The sequence below is a fragment of the Zosterops lateralis genome (assembly GCF_965231275.1).
Source record: "Zosterops lateralis genome assembly, chromosome: 6".
NCBI lineage: Eukaryota > Metazoa > Chordata > Aves > Passeriformes > Zosteropidae > Zosterops > Zosterops lateralis.
Genome location: NC_139761.1, coordinates 15,683,993 through 15,707,505, shown reverse-complemented (window position 1 = coordinate 15,707,505; position 23,513 = coordinate 15,683,993). Strand labels below are relative to the sequence as shown.

Here is a 23,513-nt window from a genome sequence, read left to right as displayed (position 1 = left end):
GGTACAGGTACGTGCAGGGAGGGCACATGTGCAGGGGTGCTGCAGGTTGCCGGTGTCGGGTGAGGTGCTGGAAAAGCGCTGTCCTGGAAACACACCTCAGAGCCTTCCTGTGCCTGCAGAGTGTGAGAATATGGAGCAAGCAGAGCCTGACACCTTTGCACGGGCAGTCGGGGCTCCTCCGACACCCGGCGAGTGATGGAGGCTGATGGGAAGCCTGTGTGCGAGGGGAGGGGGCAGAGGAGGAGGTGGCTTCCTCCTGACGCCATTTCCGAGGGCTGAGATATATAAATGAGCCGGTTGCTGCAGTGCCCCATCTCGGATCTTCAGCCAGGGCACTGGCGTAGATACACACGCTCCGTGCTGGTCTCCCCCCGGCACCTCGCCTGGAGCCCCCACGCCACGAGAGTCTCGCCCTCTGCCCTTTTCTCTCTGCCTCCATCCCCCAGCACCATGAGCCGGCCAGAACTGCTCGCCGTCCTGCTCCTGGCCGTGCCGGGTAAGTGGGGCTGGGATGGGTCCGTGTCCCCCTGGCCCCCCGGCCCCGCGGTGCGCTGCCCTGGCCGGCCCCGCTCCGCCCGCGCCTCCAGCACCGCGGACAGGGACAGCCCGCGCCTCCAGCACCGCGGACAGCGGCCGCCGCAAGGTCACTGCCGAGCGCCGCGCGGGCCCTGCCAGCCTGGGCCCCTTCCCTTCCCTTCCCTTCCCTTCCCTTCCCTTCCCTTCCCTTCCCTTCCCTTCCCTTCCCTTCCCTTCCCTTCCCTTCCCTTCCCTTCCCTTCCCTTCCCTTCCCTTCCCTTCCCTTCCCTTCCCTTCCCTTCCCTTCCCTTCCCTTCCCTTCCCTTCCCGAGGGGCACAGTGCACCCATCCAGCTGCTGCACCCAGGGACCAGTTCCATCAGAGGGAGATGCCCCTCTTCTCCACTCCCATTTTCGCAGAATAATGTTTCTCTGCTTGTTTTCCAGATGAGATGAATAACAAGTTCTCTTTTTTTCCTCCCCTCACCTTACAGCCGTCTCCCTTCCTGTGACAAATGACATGAATAAAGGCGACACTAAGGTAAGGATAAGCCTGTAGTGGAAGGGTCAAATGAAGAGAAAGGATGTGATCTTTCACCTCCACCTAGGTGATTGGTTTTAGGCTGCTCCCACTGAAATACCCTGTAGAAAGTGCTGGGGATTTGCATGAGATCCCTCAAGCAGGACCCATCTCTGCTCCCTTCCTAACAGAAGTTACCCTTTGTGCATCCACTTTTGGGCAGCCCAGGAAGTCCCTCAGGATGCGACAGAGGGATCAGGCAAGCTTGTTTAGAGGAGATGGAGGTTGGGCATAACTCTCCTTTGTCCTCCTACTTTCTGCTTTTCAAAGCTCCCAACAGGAGGTGACTCAAGGGAGAGTGGGGGGAGATGTGATTCAGGAACTGTGTGTGTTTGGGGGTGTATACATCTGAGTTTGTATGTGTGCTACTTAAACGTGCATGCTCTGGAAAAATAGGCAACTGGTACTCTCAGCTTGCTAATCCATCCTCAGCTCCTGCTCAGCCTGTCTGGATGACTATGAGCAGTGCAGGACTTGGCTGACCTCTCCAGCCCTCCTTTACAGGCTTCTGTGCACACACAGATCTGTGTCACATCCTGCAACATTTATAGCTGCACTTCACAAACGTGCACTCCCAGCAGCCTTTTGGCACCTAAATGCTTGGATAGGGGGGATTGCCTGTGTTTATCTATGTCAGACACGACTCCCTGACCCGCCCCCCTTCCCCATCTTTCATATGAGCTGATCTCTTGGCTGCCTAAATCAAAATTCCTTTGAAAATTCATGTCCATAAAGAAAAGTCCAGCCTTTTTCCTTTTTACTTCTTGAACTGTTTCATGTTATTAAATCTTCTAGCCACATAATGTTTTTCTCCAGGCAGCAGCAGGGGAGGGCACACTGATGCCAGTGTCAGCCACAGACTCCACTGCAGGTAGCCTGCAGAGGATGTGTGCCATGAGCAACACCTCCCTGTGTCCTGTGAGACGTGCCTGGGCCTGGAGAGTAGTTGCTTTGTTAAGTCTTTTAGCCTGCTCAGCCCTTGCTGGGACTGAGCCATGAGCTGTGAGACACTGGGTGCCTTCCTCAGGCTGTGTGCTGCTGAGGAAGGGGACTTGGGACAGGCACTTACCCCTTCAACTTTCCACACCAGAGTGGGCATCTGATGGGACAACCCATTAACCATATGATTTTCCTCATGAGGTCTATTCCCCAATATATTCTATGTGTACAAAATGGCACTTCTGTGGCAGATGGTGCATCTCTACGGAAATGCTTCCACCAAGGAAGGACTTTCTCAATGCTGCCCCCCTTCCCTGGGTATTACACTGACACAGGCTCTAGCTGAGAGCAAAATCAACTTTCTTTTGAATTTGCTGCAATTGGAAGAAGCCTTTAAGTCTTTCCTACCTTCACCATCCTCTGGGAGACAGCATTTCAGGGAGGAAATTCCTAGTCTTGGAACAGATGGAACAGATTAGGGCAGGGATATCATCACACGAATACAACAAGCACTGCAGCTCTTCCTATGCACCATGCTCTGTGCCACCAGCATTACACACTGCTGCCATCCTGGTTTAGAAGAGACAGAAGGTGGAAAAGGGATGTAAGATTTGAGATAATTTCATGTATTACCTGATCAACAGGATTTCTTTTCTTAAGATGTGGGTTTGTGGGTGGCTCAGGGCTGTGCAATGGGTACTCAGCACTTGCAGGCCTTTCCTGGACAGCTCATCAGACCTTCCTTACACCAAGGGCTTTCCACAGGGAGCTGAACAGGACCAAAGCATTTACAGTGTCTCTGGTGTTTGCCCACTCTTGTGCTTGAAGGACATGATTTCTCACTTACAACCATACATTTTAGGAGGTCATAGCTGAGCTCATATGGAGAAGTCTGTCCTTGTAAGGGCACAACCCTTTGGAGATTTCTGTGTAGGGACATTGTGAGCTGCTCTTAAGGATCTAGTTACATGCTCATGGTTAGATGATAACTATGGCAAAATTCCAGTCTGAGTTTCTGCACTGGATTAATTACATTCATTTGGAAAGGATCTCCTCCATTTCCTGATGCAGGCTGTTGTTTCATGACCTTGTGAAGTCTCACTCTGCAAGACCTCCTCTAACAATAAGAGAGTGTTGTGGGATGACTGCACTCTTCATTTCATTACCTTACAAAGCTCCTCCACAGAGATGAATGTGTTTCTGTGGTAAGTGATGTGTCTCTTTGTGCTCAGACAAAGACCTTACATCAGCTTGAAAAACTTGAATCGAATATTTCATTGAATCAGAGTCTTACTTCTCATGCTGAGAAAGTCTTCACTTCTGAAGCTGCATCAAATACTGCTACAGTAAGTGGGTCCAGAGGTTGGAAAACATGAGAAGGAAATATCAGAATCTGGGTTTCTTTTTTCTATTTAAAGATAGAGTGACTCAAAGTCATCTAAAATTACTATTAATGGATCGCTTGTGATACAGGAGAATGATACCAGGGAAATTCTCCTGCTTTTTTTTATTTTTATTTAATCTTTCCTCTAGCATTTCTAATCCATTAGGCAATTCCCTCATACTGTGTAAGGTGTAGAGTTCAGCATTTTATGGTTCTGATCTGCAAAAGCAGAATTCTCTCCTTACACAGGGTGAGAATTTGCCCATTCCAGCTGTCCAGTGAATATATCCAACTGCTTGAATGAACAGCACTCTGATGACTGGGGACTGCTGACTTGTGTTTAATTTCTACTGCAGCCACAGTGCTCTGCTCTCCTGAGAATGGTACCTTGTGAGGGAGGTCAGGGCTCTCAGGGCTGCCTGCTGAAATCATCAAGAGAAAGAGGTTCAGTGAGTGATTTTTTTTCCTCCAAGGCTTAAATAGTATTATTTTTTTCAATCTAGTCTCTCTTTTTTTTCCACAGGCAATTGTGAGCCCTGCATTCTTCCTAGATTGGTTTATAAATAATCATCCTTTTGAACTAAGCAGCTGATTCCTACCCTACTAATCAGCACCAGACTGTAGTGAATGCTTCTGTCCTGCGTGATCATTTGGGTCTACATGGCCACACACTAGGGCGCCCAATAGTGTGTCTTGGCATGGCAAGGATGCCTGAAATCTCAGTGAAGGTGACAAATTAGATAAATAACGCTGGTGGTTTTACGTCAGCAAAAAGGGCTGCTGGAAAGGGTGGGCCCAGAGTTCATCCTGTCTGAGAAGCTGTGTCAGAACTTCTTAGCTTTCAGATGACCTGCCATCATGCAGAATTCTTCCAGTCTATAATGGATGGCTTGAACACTTACAGCACATGGTCAAGCATTTCTCCAAAGGGTTTTGTCCTTTCTAGGGTTGAGAGCAGTATTTCTTATCTGTGTTTGAAAGTAGTGTGCCTCACCTCACCATCTATGCCTGGCTTCAATCTAACTATGAGGGTTTGAAGAGCTTTTAAGATTTCAAGGTCATCTGTTGAACAGCTATGACCACATTTTGCTCTCTACAACCTCCCACTGAGTCCTTTTATGAGATGCAGATTGAGGTATATTGACTTAAAAGAGGATGATTTTCTGTGCATATATTCAGATACCATTTACTCTCCAGACATGCTGAGACTCTGGGATGGTCTGAAGCCGTGCAATCCTCAACTGAATTCTGTGTCACGTTGAAGAAGCTCTTCCCATCATCATGTGTAATTTGCTCACTTCTCAGTTGCAGGAGGTACCTTCTGTTCCTGCGTTAGGGAAAACAAGAACCGAACATTCAGTTCTGACTTGACCAGAAAAGCAAGAAGATCTGTGCCATCATCTGCTGTACTTTAGCCTTGGTAACAAGTAGGAACAAAAGACAAAAACCCAGTTCTTTAATTCATATTTTTGTCTCTTTCTAGGTGATGAAGTGCATTGTAGAGGTCATCTCTGATACTTTATCTAAGCCAAATCCCCTGCCGATCAGTGAGGAATGCCTAGAAACTCTCCGAGGAGGTACTGCCTCAGACTTAAGGCTGAGTATCAACAAAAGCAAATCTGGCCAGTAGGGGCTGGTCCTGCCCTGACCAACTGAGCCCTGGCCTCTGGACCCCTGTCAAAGGGTCCCTGACACATTCACCTTCATTTTCCACTGGGCTGTACTGGGCCCCAGGAGAAGGGATGGAGCCACTGTTTGTCCCAGTCTTGTCCTCATGCTGGCACTGTGGCCACAGGGGTGCTGGGTGACATCCAACTGCCTGGTTTTCATGGGATCTTCCTGTTGTCTTAATCACACGGTTAAGAGATGTGAGAGTAAATCAGGCCAAGGGAAAGAAAAGAGCAAATGAAGAAGGACAGGCATTTGGGGTTCTATTTCATTTCCTGGGGTTGGGGGGAAATTTGCTTTGACTTCTTTCTGTATTAAGTCTCCCCTTTTGCAGATGAACGAATTATTTCTATCCTTCGCCACCAAAACTTATTGAAGGAACTTCAGGAAATTGCTGCTCAAGGTACAGTGCCAGTATATTTTTTGGGGAATGTAACTATAGGGAAGACTTTTCTTCTGTTGTAGTCCCTTATAGAGTTTTATTGCTTGTTTGGTTCTGTGGTTTGTTTTTTTTTTTTAATTTTATATTATTTTGAGATTATATAAATATGCCCTAGGAAATGTAGTTCCAAGATTTTCAGCAAAGACTGTGTGAGTAGGGACAGGAATTTTATTTGTAATAACTCCAATATGTATCTGATAATTTCAATAGCTATCAATGTAACTTGGTGGTGATGTAGAGTCTAGGCATTTTGAGGTGGAAGAACTCTAAAAGGAAACACTAATTTAATTCAACAAATAATAACCAGCTCCCAAAATAGAATGAAAGGCAAGAAAACCTCAGCTGTCTGTGCAGGTGGAGACTAGCACTAAACCCAGGTGTGGCAGCAGGGAAGCCCCACCGAACAGTGCGTAAGACTTGCACCTAAAACACCCCAGAGAAAATATTCTGGAGCTAATAGGTAGATTTTGATGGCTTCCTTAACTTAAATACAAGTTTCTTCAGTTTGGAGAGGTGCAGGTTGCTCACCATTGGTCAATGTGGGAGCAGCAGCAGCAGCATGGAGCTGTGTCAAGGGGTGTTGAGGGAAAAAAGGGACATTCTCAGGTGCCCAGCTGCTAATGTGCAGATCCCAGGCAAGGCTACGTCAGAGCTAGTCCAGATTCCTCTGTCTGGGAGAGGCTGCAACAGGGCTCTCTCCAGGCTGCAGGGAGAGCACCTCCTGGCCTTCCCTACTCCTTCTCCCTGGGGTAACCAGGGGGCAACTGGGCATCACCAGAGACTAGGGCACCCCTGTGCCCTGCTCCTCTGTGACAAGTCTGCCAGAGATGGCTGGAAGGCTGTGCCACCAGAATGCCTTCAGAGCAAGGAAGCCACAGAGGCAACAGGGCGAAGGGAGAGGAAAAATTCAGGAAGTCAGAGTTGGGAAAGAGTCTCATGCAATGCCCAAAGCCATATTTTAGTGACTACCCAAATGGTGGAGGGGCCAGATGCTCAGTGACATCAGATGGACTCCATGGATGCTCTGGTGATCCAGAAGAAAGAAGGGGGATGTGGCTGCCCAGGCACACCAGGGATTTGAGGAGGAGCACTCAGGCAGGCTGTGCCACTTAGCATGAAGTCCATGAGAAGGGATTTGTTTCATGGAGGTGCACCTTGCCCCACTCTTTCCTCAGCCTGAGCCCATCACACCACTTTGTCCCAGGGGAGTAAGATCCAATCTACAGATCACAGAGATTGGGGGTGGAACAGTCTTGTAGACGAAGGGAAAAGCAAGAGTGTTAATCTCAGTGCCCTCTCTGCTGGTGTAGCTGGTTCTGCTCAGGCTGGAGAGCCCACATCATTCAGTTTTGGGCTAGAGAGGACTGGGCTGGCAGCACTGGCTCTTGCCCTTGCATTAAGGCATAGAAGCAGGGCATGAGCTGGGTTAGACAGGGCTTGTTTGGTTTGCAGATCCCATTGCTGGTTGCCAGGACAGCTGCAGCCTGACCTCCAGGTCATGCTGCCTTCAGACACCTCTCTCCAGGGTGTTGTATTTTTCTAGCAGGCTCCATAATCCCAGAGCTAATTTGGGAGCCCCAGACTACCTCTGCAGTGGGAAGGAATGCTGCTTCTTCCTCCCAGCACCCAGGGGACAGGGGCCCCCACAAGCAGGCTGGAGGATGCAGGAGCCCTCAGTGCTCACCTCAACAGAGGTGCGAAGGCAGAATCTGGCAAGAGGCAATTTTTATCCTTCAATAGTCTGGTGATGAAGCCTTTTGTTGCCCTCAGTGCGCTGCAGTTCAGCACCTCTTATTCCCTAGATCTCCATCAATATTAGTTTTCCTGGCAACCCTGCTTTCTATTTAGAGACCATTTTCAATCCTGCAGATGATGTTTCCGATTGTGGTGTTACTGCAGTTGATTCACATTCCCTCCAGTCTCACTCCTCTCAGCTCCCAGGCAGATTTTTCCACTGTAGCAAATATAAAGGGCACAGAACTATTTTCCTACCTCTACTTTCTGAAATACAGAAGGGACCGTTGCCTTTCCCTACTTTTTGTTACTTGACACAGGTGCCAATGAGAGAACTCAGCAGCAGAAGAAAAATAGCGGCTTTGAAGATGAACTTTCTGAAGTCCTTGAAAGTCAGAATGACAAGAACAAGCAGAGAGGTCAGTGTCAGCCTCCACCCCCGGGAAATCCAGGTCAGGCTGTAAACAAGGATCTTCTTTCAAACAGCCTTGATATGTCCATCTGCTTCTCTTTTAGGCATCTTCTTTGATGCTGACACACACAAGCAACCTGGTGTTTGCTTTGTTCTTATTTACCAGCTCAAACAACACATAATTTCTGAGATATAGTAACTGGTGATGGTCAAGTTACCAGAGTGATACTGACTTTTCCACCCTGTTGCTGACACTTTCACTCACTTATAACACTTAAAATGAGTCACACCCAGGAAAATCCTGCACTGAAAGAGTCAGTGATACAGGCAAGGGTGTTCTGGGTTTTTGCCTGTCACCCTTGTTTCCAGGTATCTAAGATATTAAGTAACAAGTCTCTGACGGGAAAATTGAAGCTCACACAGTACACACACCCACACAAAACAACCATATCTTGGAAAGATCACCTTCAGCTGGGATTTCCCTTTGTCAGCATTTCTCCGGCCTTAATAAAGACAGGCAGCTTAGCAGAAAGGAGGGGCTGGCGCCTTCCCTTTTCCTGGTCAGGAAGACAAAATGCCAGTATGGGGTGAGGTGACTCCTCATCCAGCAGCAGCTGGGGGCCCACAGAGGGTCTCAAGCAGCTCTGGGACACATGGCTGGCCCACAGCAGCACAGCACTGCTGTGCCACCAGTCCAAAACTGCTCAGAGCAATGAGGAGTGACACCCCTAGGAGCTACTGCAGCCAGCACCACCAAAATCCAACAGGTAGGATGGTGGCCCTGCACCTCCCTACTGCCAAGACACACCTGAAAGTCTTGCTCAGGCAGCATAGAGATGGAGGAAGATGAAGTGAAAATGAAATGTGGCACGTGGGCCATCCAGGCCCACTGAAAGTCTGGTGACACCAGCACAGTGTCACTGGTGGGCAGCAGCCTTGTGTGACCAGCTCTCTGCATCCCCTCCTCCTGGCAGCTCATCAGCTCTCCTTGGGGCTGCACTTACCTTTCCATCTCTCTCTGGCTCTTAAACTCCCATATTTTCTTTTGCAAAGTGTTTTCTCTGGCTAATAGTGTTAAAAGAGGCCAGTGTCCCTTGAGCAAGAGCAAATACTCAGCCCACATTAAGCTCCTGCTGAGTAGTTCCTTTGCAGAGCAGACACCCCTCCTCCCTCCAGCACCCTGTGAACAGGGCTGGCTGCCTCTTCAGCCTGGTGGGAGAAATAAGGATGTGATGTGAGTGCAGCACTCAGAACAGGCAGAGCTGTGCAAGTGCCATATTACTCTCCTAAATAATTTCATTTTACATGCAGTCTGGTTTCATGCAGGGTGAGTTTGTAGCTGGCATCTCTAGAGATGGTGATGAGGACTGTGCTGCAGCAAAACACTTCAGCATATGTTTAACTTCAGCCTGGCAAGTCTCTCCAGGTGCACAGGCACCAGAGAGAACACTGCCTTGCTTGAATGCAAACATATGCTGCAGTGACTTGCAAAAGGATCCACGGGCTGGTTAAGCAGATTGCTGAGTGGGGCTGAAGCTCCCTAAGAAATGCTTGGCCTTTTCTGGTTGTGAAATGAGCTTTCAGCAGAGGTGTTTCTTCTTGTTTCTCCCTCTGTAGATGCAGCAGGGGAGCACTCTGAAGAGGAGCAGCCCACACGGTCCCTGGCTGAGCTGGCAGCACAGAAACCCCAACAAAATGAAGACTCGAGAGAGGAGGGCAAAAACAGCCTGGAGGAGAGGGAACTCAGGCCACAGGATACCCACCTGGTTGAGAAAGAGGATCGGGAGGAAGCTGAGAGCAATGACATCAGGGATACAGAGGATACCCATCGAAACAAAGTTTTGGACAACCACGTCGGCAAAAATTTTAGTGAGGATGAGCAGCAGCAGCAAGGGGATGAAGAGGAGGAGCCCAGAGGCTCCAGGGACAGCCTGGAGCTTGAGGATGAGGGAGAAGAGCCATCCAGGAAGGGCCAGGAGCACAGCAAGGAGGTAGCAGGGGAGCGTGTGGAGCGGGAGGATGATGGAGATGAAGCTGCAGAGGAGGACCCTACCGAAGCAGAGAGGTCACTCGATTTGGATGAGGAGGATGAGGAGGCTGAGGAGATGCAGGGAGGTGACAGTACGTATCCCAGACTGCACTGATACCTTCCTGGGGTGAGCTGAGAGCACTGAGACAGAGGGTTAGAGGCTTCAAAGCCAAAAAGTTGAGGCAGGTGCTTCCTGGGTTTACAGAAACACGGGGCCAGCAACATCTGACACACAGGCCCTTGCACAGCAGGTAACACAGGCCCTGCAGCTGCCTTGCTGCTCAGCTCTCATAGCTCCTGGGCACAACTAATTCATCTTCCCTGAACTTCCTACAGGGGTTTTGAGTGCTGCCTTCAAGTCCATCACTGACATGGCAATGTGAGAGTGGGTATTTCCAGAATCTTGGGAAAGCAGGCCTAAGTCAAGAAATACATCTGGCACTACCACTGAAGGCTCAGTTCAAAGGTGGACCTTAAACAGGTTAACAGTTGTGTTCACTGCTTTGTTTAATGCTCTTTCAGATAATGATGATGAGCTGGGATTTGGAAAAGACGTCCGGAGCTCTGAAGAGGAGGAAGAAGAGGAGGAGGAAGAGCAGCCCCGGGCACCAAGAGGAGGAAGACATCGCCTGGAGGATGAGGGGATGCAGGGAGAAGAGGACACCTTTCAGCCCAAGGATGCCAAAAGCGATGAGATGGAGGAGGAGTCCTCCAGGGAATGGGAAGACACCAAGAGGTGGAACAAAATGGATGAGCTGGCCAAGCAGCTGACAGCAAAGAAGCGCATGGAGGAAAATGATAGTGAGGAAGAGCCAGACAGGTCCATGAAAAAGACATTCAGGTCCCGCAAGTATGCCTTCAGGAGTCCCGAGGAAGGTGTGAGAAGGTCATGGAAGCGTCACTCGAAGGAAGACAGCAGTGAAGGAGGCTTTCCACTTGCTCCTATGCCTGAAGAAAAGAAGGATGAGGAAGGCAGTGCTAACAGGAGAACAGAGGTTGGTGTACATAGGCTTAAGAATAAATCCCACCCAGTTATCCAAACTATGCTTGGAGATGTGGATGGTATACTGGCATTAATGTAGCCAGCAGTGGTCCTCTGTGACATTAAGTTGATGCTTAGTGAACTTCTAGCCATTCAGCCTCAGGTATTATTGAAGTTTGCACCTGGCTGTGCCTTTGGTTTTTATCCTTATTTTAATGACTAGTGCAAAAGCATTCCCTGTCCCCCAGACTCATGTCTCCAGTGACAGGACTTCTGCACTGGCCTGTGCTGGACATAGTGACCAGAGCTGTAACTGGAGCCTAGGGGTAGTCCTTGTGTCCCAAAGCCCTTTCAAGTCAAAAGGAATGCCTTCCTTGTCTCAGGGATGGAGTGAATAACGTCAGACCTCCTGCAGAGGTAAATCAGGGGTGCAGCTGTGGTGAGAGACCTGAGGCATTGGAGTGGAAATGGTTGACAGATACAGAAATATACCTGAGTCAGGCTTCCAAAGTCAGAGATCTCCTTCCTGATACCTTGTGTGATGCTAGGTAATAGCTCAGCATGTCCCCAGCAGCCAGGAACTGCTGGTGGGCTCACCTTTGTGCTGAGGCCCAGCTCCAGGCAGAGATGATTTGGGATAATGCAGAGGACTGGGCAGTGGGGCTGGGACTGGGCTTTGTGGGCCTGGAACAGGCCATGATTGGGTGCCTGGAAACACACTGGGGCAGCAGGCAAGTGAAGCCAGTTGGCTCTCTTGCCTCAAAACACCCCTCTTGCCTCAGTTATGCACCAAACCCTCGGCCAAAAATTGCCCATCAGCATCCCCCTCATGAGAGCATCTCCAGTTGTGTTGGTTCAAAGCAAAGCCAAAGTCCCAGCTCCAAGCAGGGTGCAGTGGGGTGGGCTGTCCCATCTGCCTCCCACCACTGTCTGTTCACATCCCACATCTCTCCCCATGGGAGGCTGCTCCCCACCTGCCCCTGCAAGTGGCCCTGAGCTGCACCTTGTCTGCAAGGTGGCAGACTCAGTCTCCAAATGGGGACTGGAAAAGAGGTTGCTGATGCTGCAAAACTGCTGTGTTTACAGCTGCAACAAGACTTTTTTTGTCTGGTTGGCTTTTTGAACTAAATCAGGACCTCTGGGAGTCAGTGAGGAATGCCAGACACACAGCAGTGTGAGAAGGCACAGGCACAGGTGCCATCCTGTCTCCTCTCTTCATTTTTGGACTGTGGGGCTGTGTGGCTTGGCCAGTGAGGCCAGCATGGGCTGAGAATGCTGTTCCCTGCACTTTCCAGTCAGATGCCTTATCCTCCAGCAAGATGAGCCTCAGCCAGCTGCTCCCTAACCCACTTCAAACAAAATGGAACAGCTGCTTGGGCACCCTGGGTATTTGCAGGCACTCTACTGTAGCCAGAGCTTTCCCAGAGGCTGAGCCAAGGGCCCAGTGGAGGTGCATGGTGACTTTTTTTCCCTGACCAGGAAAATAGCTCAGGAAGAGAAAAAAACCCCTTATTTTTCATACTTCCTTTTCTCACATCAGCCACATGCAGTGCAGTGGCTCAATGGCAGCTGCCGAAGGCAGCAGCAAGGCTTTTCTCCCTCCACACAGGAGAGGGGCTGTCACCTTGGCTCTGCCACTGGGAAAGGGTCCAGCACCAAGTTTGCTCACACAGAGCCTGCTGCTGTGCTGAGTGCATGGTCTGCAGAGAGCCCAGGTGACCACAGCTCTGAGGGGGGTGACCACAGTGCTGAGTGCATGGTCTGCAGAGAGCCCAGGTGACCACAGCTGTGAGGACAGGTAGGCTGGTGGCGAGGCAAAGCCAGCTGGATATGACCTGAGTTCAGGCAAAGCCATGCAGTCAGGCATCTGAGTACCTGTCCTAAATAAAGCAGCTACAGGTGACAGCACAGATACACAAGAGCGGGTACAGAAAGACCACCAAGTGATGGGCAGCTCGAGCCTTTGAACTGATGGCTTCCTCAGTCACTGTTTTCCCAGGAAAAGTATCTTCTGCTAGTGGAGGTGCAAGCAAAGGCCCAGGGCAGGACGGGGAGGGAGGACACTGGATGGGCAGGGCACTCGCACAGGTGGCAGGCGGCAGGGCCCATCCTGGCACGGCTGGCCCAGGGCTGGCACCCAGAGCTGTTCCCCAGAGCTGCCCCGGCTCCATCTCCCTCCAACCCCGTGCTCTGGGCACAGCCCCGCTGGGGCCGCCCAGCCTGGCAGGGGACGGGGAAGGACGATAGCTACGTCTTGTCCCCATAACTAGCAGCAGTAATTAAACATTAGCGCAGAAGTAATCTGTCCTGTGCACACTTGTGTGTCCAGAGGGACAAACGCAGGCTGAAGGGATGCGGCAGGACAAGGCTGTGCCCGTCAGCCTCAGACAAGGCTCTCTGCAGCTCTGGGGGGTGAGGGCTGCCCGTCTGCGGCCGCTGACACGTCCCGGTTTGTGTTGCAGGACCAGGAGCTGGAGAGCCTGGCTGCCATCGAGGCCGAGCTGGAGCGGGTGGCGCACAAGCTGCACGAGCTGAGGCGTGGCTGAGGGCCCGGCGCTCCCCGGGCCGGCCGAACCAGCGCCGCCACCTCCTCCCTCCCACCGCCTGTTCATTCCCTGATCCAAGAGCAATTAAGCCGAAGAGAAGCACCGTGCCTAGGACCCGACCTCGCTAGCGCCCAGGCCTGCCTCCCTCGCCATAGTGTTGTGCCCATCGCCGCCGCCTCGCCTCACGCTCCTCTCTCCACAGGCTGCCCACGCCCCCGGGGCTGCCAAGCGCAACCTACATGTGTATTTTCTGTCTGGGTGGGGGTTTCTTCCTCTTTTTTTAATAAAAAGACAGGACAGCTTTCTAGAAAGTTCTTTCACCGGTAGTTTCACTGGGTAAAAAATAAAACTGCAATAACTTGTTATCTTTTGATTAAAAGCTGAGAACTCTGACTGTAATATATTCTATATAAAAAATTTATCTAAGGAAAAATAAAACTGCAGTGGGTTCCTTCCTTTGTTTTGGCAGCTTCAGTGTCAGTTGTCAGCACGCTGCGGGGCCTGTGCAGTCCTGCAGAGAGCGGGGGGATGGAGGGCTCCCCTCACCACAGACACACCGCGATGGTGCTTCCCTCCTCACCTGGGCTCCGGCCTGCTGTTCTCTGGGGCCCGGCATGGAGGGCACTTCCCTGTGGTCCTTCCTCACCTGGGCTCCAGTGCTGCTGTTCTCTGGGGCCTGGCATGGAGGGCACTTCCCTGTGCTCCTTCCTCACCTGGGCTCCAGCCCTGCTGCCCTCCAGGGCCTGGCAGGAGGACACTTCCCCGTGGTCCCAAGCACTGTGGGCTCTCCCTGCCCAGCCGGGGCAGCCGGTGCCGCACTGCTCAGCCCCACACTGGGTGTCCTGGGTGTTCACTGAGACCAGGGTCACATCTGAGGCTCATCGATGAACACAGAGAGAACACAGTTAAAAGTTTCTCCCTTTTTTTTTGTGACAGAGCCTCTGCCAGTAGCAGCACCCATACAAGTCCTTGCAAACTCAGGCCTACATGTAACAATTCACAGAAACCCTCAGACCCCCACCACACCTCTACCAAAACAAACAAAAAATCCCCACTAAAAAAAAAAACAACAAACAAGTCCAGACCCAAGAAGCCAAAGAACCCCCACAGAAATGCAGCCACATCCAAAGGATGTGCAGCAAAACGTGCAGCATCCTTTTTTACAAAGGATGGCAGCAGCAGCAGGCAGAAATAGTCCATACCTGATGCAAAATCAAGAGGAAAAATAATGTTACTTGATGGAGCTACTATAAATACTGTCTTTAATTGGATATTCAAGGAAACACAAATATTTGGGATCCAAGGACTTTCTTCAGATGGAAAGCTGGTGTTCAAGGCCTGAATGTGAGGCTGCAAACAACTGCACTCAAAAAGGCTGTGAACATTGAATTCCCATGCAAAGAGGCCTCCCCCAATGAGCTGCTCACCTCGCTGCCCTATCCACTCAGAAAGAGGAAACAAACTATAACTTGTTATAAGGCATTTATTTTCATTATGTGTTGGAAAGGGACAATCCTCTCTTCAAAACAATTACAGAGATAATGCCACAATACCTACTGCATATTGCTTTACTGTTGAAACCAAAACATTGTCTAAAACAGGTGCTTGGCAAACAAAAAGAAAATTAATATATTACCATTGAAATGAATGCTGTTAGATGAAAGCACCATCTCCATTGTCTGATCTGATCAGTCATGCAGTTGAAGACGCCAAATAGCAAGTATTTTGGGTTTTACAGTAAGCCACGATCTTTCAAGGGTTTATATAATTCTATACAAATTTAAGTACAAAATGGGAATTATGTTTCAGAAGTCATAGTGAACCAGGCTGAAGCAAATCACAAGACACACTTGTTAACACTGTACAGCTGGATTTGAACACAGATACCAATGGACTTGCTAAACTGAGCACACACACACAATGGTCCCCAAGATTCAGCCATGCTTGGGTGGGAAGCCATGCTGGAGACTGAAGGACAATATCCAACACTATTCACACCCAGAGGGCCAATTCTCTCACAACTGTTCGGATCCCAAGGAATTGTTGTTACTCCATTTTAAGAACGACAGTGTTTTCAGTATGTGGTTGTCACAAGGGTATACACAAGCTGTATCAAATACTGAATCAGAAATAAATAATAAAAGATACATCTAACACATCTTTTATTTTTTAATATTTTTTTACAGCACTGACTTTACAAGAGGATAAACAACTCATTTTTAGGGGCTGCTAACATCTGAAACAAAGAAGTCACTATTTTATACTCAACATATTCTCAACCTTTTAATAACTTTATATATGTATATATGATTTTTCACACAAAAAAAGTAGTTAAAATAATTTATATCTAAAACTACTGTGTAAAGAATGAAGGAGGAAATAAAATGTGGGTTTCTTTAAAAATGCTGGAAGAGGAAGACCTGATTTTCATGAACTCCACTTGCTGTTTTCAGCTATTTCTGGAGTTTCAAGAGATTTCCTGGCCATCAACAAAAAACTTCCCAACACATTGGGAGCCCTCTGCAAACTCATGACATGCTGGGTAAGGTCACCTGCTAATGAGTTCCTGTGGGCCACAGGTATCTGCTATCAGCCCCAGTGGATTCGGGGTAAGAATGATGGAGAGGAAGAAAACATCACCCCAGATTGCTATAAAAAACCACAGAGTGAAAGTCTGGACAACTGGTATGATGTCTGCTGGCCAGGATTTTACTCCCAAGCCCCACCCTCCTTGCCCTCCTTCTGTATCACAGATAAAGAAGGTTTCTTTTCCTCTTAATGGATTTTTTTTTTATTATTTCCACAAGAAAGCTCCCCCAAGAGCAGGGTGGACCACACCCCAAGAGCCACCTGCACACACAGAGCAAAAACAATTCCCTTTGCTTGCTACAAATGCTACTGTGCTTGTGTTGCTGAGGAATCGCTCCAACATCTCCGTTTATGCCTGGATCCTCCCAAACTTCAACCACCTCAAGTAACTTTTGTTACTATGTAAATGTGACAGAATGCATGGAGGATATGAAACCTATCCAGTCAAAAGCTTAAGTGCTGATGGCCTGGATCCACATAGGGTGAACAGTGAAAGGAAAGGTAGTAAAAATGTGGAAAGTATTTTTCTGGAGATTACATTCCTCTGAAATAGATATTAAAGCAATATTACAAATAAAATCAGCAATGTGATCTGCAATGGCATGTCTATTTTTCTATGAAAGCGAGAGGAGATTATATTAAAGGAAATATTTTAATCTACACAAAGCATTTTCACATATTCCTAATTACAAAACTCACACCATAAAGTAATTGTATACTGAATACAGAAATCAATACATCTCTTACTAAAAAAGAGAGAAGGGAAAAAATTAGCAGGGTAATGCAAGTGAACTCCTGCAAGTGTATGCATGGGGAGACTGCTACAAACTCAAGACTCTGTTCACTAAAAAAACCAAAATCCAAGATTTTCTGCCCAGCTGTGGAAGGCAAGGCTACAAGCTAGTGTGGAAAAGCCTGACTCACTTGTCACTGCTGCCATGCAAAGACTTGAGGAAATCAGTGTTAGTCTAAGAACTGAGAAGTCTGGATTTTTTTAATTGGATGAAAACAACAGGAGCATTTTTCCTGTTTTGCTCTTTTTTGCCAGGCAATTCAAACACCTCTGGCCCCATTTATTCTGTTGCCTTTGGACTGTGTTATGCCTCTATTAACTAATGACTACTCCATCTGGTTGTTCCCTGGCTGGACACTGCCCACAGTTAATCTAGAAAACTTGAGGCTTTATCTTGGGCAATCCTCATTACCTCCTGATGCCTCTGGGTTGAGTTCTTAGCTTGTAATCATCTACAATGAAAACAAATTAAACTGGTAGATAGAATTCTGTCTGTGCAATATGTTGCAGACCTCCTCTGCAGAAACGTTCCCACATCGACAATGGAGATCTTTAAACAGCTTTAACATTACAACAGTCTGAATAGTAATAATGAATCTATCCTACCTACTGACCAGCCCAGCTGATCAGCTCCTCAGCTGATCAGCTTCTCAGCACAAAGATTGCACAGCAAGACACTTCAACCAAAGGCAAAACATCACCGGCCCAGTGGTTCTGCATTACACAAACCACAAATGCTAGCACTGATGCTGATGGTTTGGTTCCATTTCTGCAGTTGGCTTTCACATAATGATCAGGATGTCCTGGCACAGGCTACAAAGTCAGCTAGAGGGGGAAGAAGGTGACTTTACATCACAGGCAGCAGTAATACCACTCAAGTTCTCTTCAACAGGGAAACAGATCTTTACCTATTGAAGCTAATTACAGTGGAAACCAGAGTCTCATCTCCACCATGCTGACACAAAACCTGGAGAAATTCCAATCAAGCTAATGGTATTCTTGTGGATTTCAAACAGTGAAGCAGAACAGTAATAAATCCCTAAAAAGCTAACTGGTGACCATGTAATTTAATACAATTGCTTCCATCAGCACAGTTAACAGCTATGCCTCTGAAAACACAGAAAAACCTTTTTTTAACCCACTATAAAAAGAATTCAAACAGACATTATGGAAAATCTCCTCAGATTGTCTGCAATTTTAAGAGCAAGGGCATTCTGGTATGGTCTAATGTTACTACACTCTTCTACTTTTACAAAGAAAGACAAGACTACAGAATATTAACTAACTTACTGTGAAGCTTACCTTAAATCAAAACTATCCTGAACTTACCAAATGAGGCAGCAATTCAGAAAAGCACTTTAGCACAAGCTTAATAACATACTCATGCTCAAATGTTTTGCAAGAACGTAATTGTATGTCTGGATACTCAGTAATTTACAGTTTTGGCTTTTACAAATTGGTCTCCCAATTCGCCCCTGTGATTTAGCAACATTCTAGTACACGAGCCATTACCTTAATTTCTGCAAGGAAATATAGTAGTACAGCAAATGCATGGTAATTTATGTCAAAACTCTATTGTAATGCCACATCACAACAGGTACCTGCATAACTGCACCTGGTAAATTAAAGTGATACTGATACATTCGATAAATAAAAAATAAATTACAGACTATGGGAAAAATGTCACTGATCACACCAATGACCTAAACTTGTTTTCTAGTTACTGCCAAGGTCTGGAGTAATATTTAAATATAGTATTTCTGCAAGCATTCAGAGAATTACAAAATAAACTTCTAACAATCATTTGTAAACAACTTTAAAATGCACAATTATATTTCAGTAGTTTATTTTGGAGAAAAAAAGCAGTGCAAAATAGGCCAACCAAAATTCAGAAGGCAGCCAGGAAAATAAAATTCTTATTTGATGTTCTAACTAGGAAACAGCATACAGACATTTCCATTGGATCCAACACTCAGATTCATGTAAACATACTTAGTTTTAAAGGTCTTGAGTTAGTAACCCAGTTCTAACATCATTGCTTCATCCCCACCACCCAGTAAAGAAACAAAACCCAAAAAACCAAAAAAAGCCCAAGCCAATAAAGGGAGCAATAGGCAAGTCTACAAACACTCCACCAGCTGGTTACAAGAAAGTACCATACAAAAATATGCACTGGCAAGTTCCTTCCTGAGGGCATCTTTTGTTACACACGTAACATAAAAACACTTTTTATTTTAAACAAATAAAAACAAACCCCAAACTATAGATGTCAATTTTATTTTAGTCATGGCTTTACGAAAGGTTTGGTCTATCAGGAATACTTTTATAAACCCTTACCTATGTACATCTGACTCATTCACACCACAGCCATCCAAGACCTGCGAGCTGCAGACAACATGGGATCCAGCAGCCTCAAAGCATACAAGGGTTGTGCCCAGCTCAGAACTGATCTGCAAACTTTGAAGAAGTTGGCTGTGCTTTTGTGCACCCTGGGATCTGACTGATACCACACTCATAAGGTTCTTCCAGTCCCTATAGAAATATTTTAAAGTTAGTAATCCCTCTAGAGGTGGAATCATCTTCTACTGTGTAAATCATCCTGAAAAATTTGATCCTGGCTACAGGAAATTCCCAAGAAGAGCTTTTTGGAAGAAGACCAGTCTCTACAGAAGAAGATCAATGCCTACAGAAAAAGCATTGTTTACATAAAAGAACTGCTACTTAACACTCTTCAAAACTTTTTTCCCCTCTAGGACTGGTACCATCAGTAGGGCAGTGACATCTTTTACACAGTTTAATCCTCTCTCCATGATCTACCTGGGCTTTCAGTTCTAGACCCTTTCCTTTTGAGTAGCCATCTAATACATGATACTAACCAAAGTGGTATTAAATGCTGCAGTGACAGATGCTTTATGAACATGTGCTATAGAAAAGACAGAAATTCCTGTATTTGCAAGCTAGGAGCTTAACTAAGGAAATTTTCTTAACACCACCCTTCTTAAAGAAAATGTATTTTAGGGCTAATAAGGGCAAGAGAAGGCCACTTCTAACAAAATAGTGTTTCTGTTCTTAGCACTTGGATATTTCCAATATAGTGTTCAGAACTGGCAAAAGTTGCAGGAATTCTCACCAGCAGAAGATACTGCCATACTAGAAGATATCTCAAGAGATACAAATTGGCTGTGCTATAGTTTACAAATAGTATAAAGCACTGTTGTAAATTACCATATGGCCTCGCCTGGCAGTTTGCAACAAAGTAATGGGGTCTCCATGCTAGAGCTGTCCTGTACTTCTACCCTATATGAAGATACACAATTTTGTTTATATTTTACAGAAAAATAAATGCACAACAGTGTGGATCTGTGGAAGCAGCGACTGTGTTACCCCTCAGGATATGCAGATCAGGTGTGCTGCTCCAAGGAAAATGCACAGCTCTGCCAGCCCTTTCCCAGAGTCCTCACAAGTGCAATGGAGGGAGAATTAAACTCCCTGCTACGAGACGAGCTGCTTCCATTAACTCTTCTAGGACTTCAGCACAAGCAGACAGTTGAAAGCATGTTATTTAATCTACTAAATGACTCAATCCAAATACTGGCACCCTCTCTGGGTGAAACATTGCTGTTGGCAAACGTAGTTAGAAGCCAATTTGAGTGAAGCAATGAGGCCTGGGGGGAGAACTGCAAAGCTGGAATAGGGGTGGTCACTTCAGTTCTGTGCCCAGGCTGCTCTGTCCTACTCAAAGTGCAGTGGCTTCATAGCAAGCTACCTGCCAACATCATGACTGGTCAACGTTTCAAGAGATTTGGTTTAGTGATACTGAAGTTGTCTTAGCTTTCTTATGCAATGGCCTACCTGCAATAAAGAGGAATGAGGAGTTTTTTTAGGCAAAAATCTCTAGCACTGTTACATTCAGACACTGCATTTCAACATTATTATCTTCTTGATACCATGAGGTCCGATTTTAAAATGCTGGTCACCAGTGATTACAAAGAACAATAGAAATGAAAGAGCAACCCTCCCACAATGAAAGGACTAGTGTTAAAACACGTGTGTGTAAACTCACTACAGATTTGCAACTGGAATCTGATGAAATGGATTTGGATCACTTTCTCTCTCTTCCCCTTTCAGTCCGTTTCATCAGCAAATTAGGCTAAATCAAATGGAAAGTTTTTTTATTTTGCTTTTTTGTGTTGTGTTTTATGTTGGGTTTTTTCCCCTTTTTTTTTTTTGTCAATTGTATTGTTAAAGCCTGATCTGGTTGTGGGACCACAATTTGTATCCCTGGGGTTTTTTCTCAGTCCATGGCATTGGCAAGTTATTGAGAAGAAGCTTTTGTTGCCAACGTAGCGACGCAGTGCTGCTGGAAGCTGGGGGACACTGCCGAGTTGCAGCCAAGTCTCTGGTGTTGCAGTTTTACTGAGCTGTTGGTCTCGCTGTCCACAATCCAGGAGGAGTCTTTTCCCATGACGCTGAGACAGCCTGTGCTAGCACAGCATATCCGCTCGTCCATGATCCCACCGCTCTGCTCCGCCAGGAGCTTGCTGCGGTTTAGCTGGGTCACCTCAGGTACCTGACCCTGCAGGACAGCAGCTATGTGGTTCAGCAGATCTGTGAAAAATTCAGAAACGCCCTCATAACCTGGAGAGAGAAAAAATGAAGGAGAGAAAAAAAAAGGCAATTAAGTAATTTCCTGAGGTTCTTTGAAAAGCTTCTTTTAACAGTTTTGTTTCTTGGAGTGTCCTTGCCCTTCACTGACCATAAAAAAAGCTGATAATAAAACTGATTAAAAAAAGGTTTTCTCCATGACATCATTTTAAGTGACAGCAGAAGCAGATTAGCATAAAGAGGAACAGAGACTCTTCCAGTAAAAGCATTTTTCCAATGAGAAAAACAATTGCTTTTCAGATTTGCTGCTTATTTTTCCTCCCAAGTATATATACGTGTATATAATTTTAGGTATATTCTATCATTTGTTGCCAAGTCCAGGTTTTTCCCTATGTTACAAACTCTCTGGTATAATGTTGCTCTTTTCCATACCATTTCCAGGTTTACTATGGCAAGTAGCTCTAATGCAGAGCTTTCTTGAGGGTCTGGACCCTCTCCAGAATTTGCCCAGCAATATCCTCAGTTAGGGAAACCTCAGAGGACAGCAGGGCTGGCTTTATACCTTGCAGAAAAGGCAGCTTCCCACTGAGCAAGAAGCAATGTGACACTTGTCTAACCTAACCTAACTTGACACTTTAGAAATGTTTGCTGCTATGTCTGACAAAACACCTGAGGGACAGGAAACTATCTGTACTGTATATTAATGATACAGTATTTGATAGAAACATCAGTCATTTATTTCAGTGCTGAAACCACCTTTCTGCATGTTCTGTTAAGATTCCAGACAATTTACAATGCAGCTTTAATAACAACTTTCCTGGTTAAAACAGTTGCTCAAATACCAGTAGACATGACATTTTTGATAACACAAAGGGTGGCAGGTGTACAGAGCTTTTGGGTCTATTTTAAGCGTTGTGCTATGGGCACAATAGTATCATTGCATTTCATTTTAGAATTGAACCAGACATGCAACACATGGGTACAATGTCCTGAAATGGATCTTAACTGCTACTGCATTACCTAAAATTCTTATCAGTTTGCCTTAGTATTTAGAGGTGACAGATGACATTCAGTGTTATTTAATGGGATAGGCTGATTGTTTTAAAATGTCTGTAAAAGTATTCTGGAAGTGACCTGATATTAATACGGGAGATTGAAGCAATAAGTAAGTTTAAAAGATCCATGTGAATAGCACACATTCACACAGCAGCACATGAGCACAACCAGAGACCACAAAGTAAATGCATACTTTAAAACACTTTTAGTGATGTAATCACTGGGCAGAAGAGTTCCTCAGACCCATAATTAAGTGAATTTTGATTTCCATTCTCCTGTAAAGACCAACTTCCTTAGGCAATAAAAAGGAAAACATGGAAAGTAAGACTGTAATTTCACCTATAATAAATGTGGGGATTTTATGGTGTATTTATAAGCCATATGTCAACCAATTAACTCATACGTAGGCTGCTACATTACTTTGGGTTTCATTGTACTTGGTCCCAATTCTCCTAGATATTTAAAGGTCACACAAAACATCAGCGATGTGAGACAACAGCTCACAGTTTTTCTTTCTCAGAGGCCCTTGAAGGGATTCACCAAACAAAACTCTCAGTTCAAAACACCAAGTTTCCCAGTGCCTCACATGATAATCCACTGGTCGGCAGGGGGCAACTAGGACTCCTAGGGCTGGCCATGGGAGTCAGAACAGGCTCTCCACCCCTTGGACAGAAGTGCTTGTTACACTTTCTTGCTTATGTAAAAGCCATGGGATTAGCCTTCAAATCTACTCAAGAGTGCTTCAAACACCCCAGGAATAAGCCATCTCCATAGTAACAGCTTTAATATTCCACGAGGAGACCCATAGTACCCCAGGGTGTTCCTGTCTGCTCAATGAAAACAAACTAGCCTTGTAGCAGGACACCTGGCAAACTCACAAAGAAGTTGCTTTAAATGTTTAATAAGAATAAGATGGCCAGTCATTCTGTCCTGAAATCAGCAGATGTTAGTGAAAGGAAGCTGTATGTAACAGGCAGGCTCTGTCTGTGCAAGCCCTCTGCACACTGGGTGGAAACGCCCAAGTAATTCTCTTTGATCCCTCAGAAGAAACTTCACAAACTTGGAAAAAGGAAATATAAGGAAGGGAGGACGAGAATTAGCTATCTCAACTCTTGGTTTACAGGACACCTGGGAAAGCTGCAAACTGTGGGTATTGCCTCACTTAATTCACCTAGGGCTCCTGTAGTCTTCTCAAAGTAGTCAGTTGTGGCACACCACTGTGCTGCAATGATAACAAAA

At 46.4% G+C, this 23,513-nt stretch overlaps 2 protein-coding genes across 3 annotated transcripts in view; one reads left to right on the top strand and one right to left on the bottom strand.

Moving 5' to 3' along the window:
* Positions 1-311: 311 nt before the first annotated feature.
* Positions 312-13,686, top strand: CHGA (chromogranin A). The gene is made up of 8 exons (XM_083863380.1): positions 312-496; positions 1,010-1,056; positions 4,902-4,995; positions 5,421-5,489; positions 7,583-7,681; positions 9,292-9,795; positions 10,226-10,698; positions 13,148-13,686. Exons 1-8 carry the CDS (start codon positions 451-453, stop codon positions 13,229-13,231), a joined length of 1,416 nt encoding a protein of 471 aa, XP_083719506.1. The 5' UTR covers positions 312-450; the 3' UTR covers positions 13,232-13,686.
* Positions 13,687-14,700: 1,014 nt separating this feature from the next.
* ITPK1 (inositol-tetrakisphosphate 1-kinase) overlaps positions 14,701-23,513 on the bottom strand; it is a 142,738-nt gene continuing 133,925 nt past the window's right edge. For both annotated transcript variants that reach the window (XM_083863381.1, XM_083863382.1), the window contains exon 11: positions 14,701-21,251. In XM_083863381.1, the coding sequence (XP_083719507.1) occupies positions 20,929-21,251 (323 nt within the window). In that variant the 3' untranslated portion in view covers positions 14,701-20,928. The remainder of the gene's footprint in view (positions 21,252-23,513) is intronic.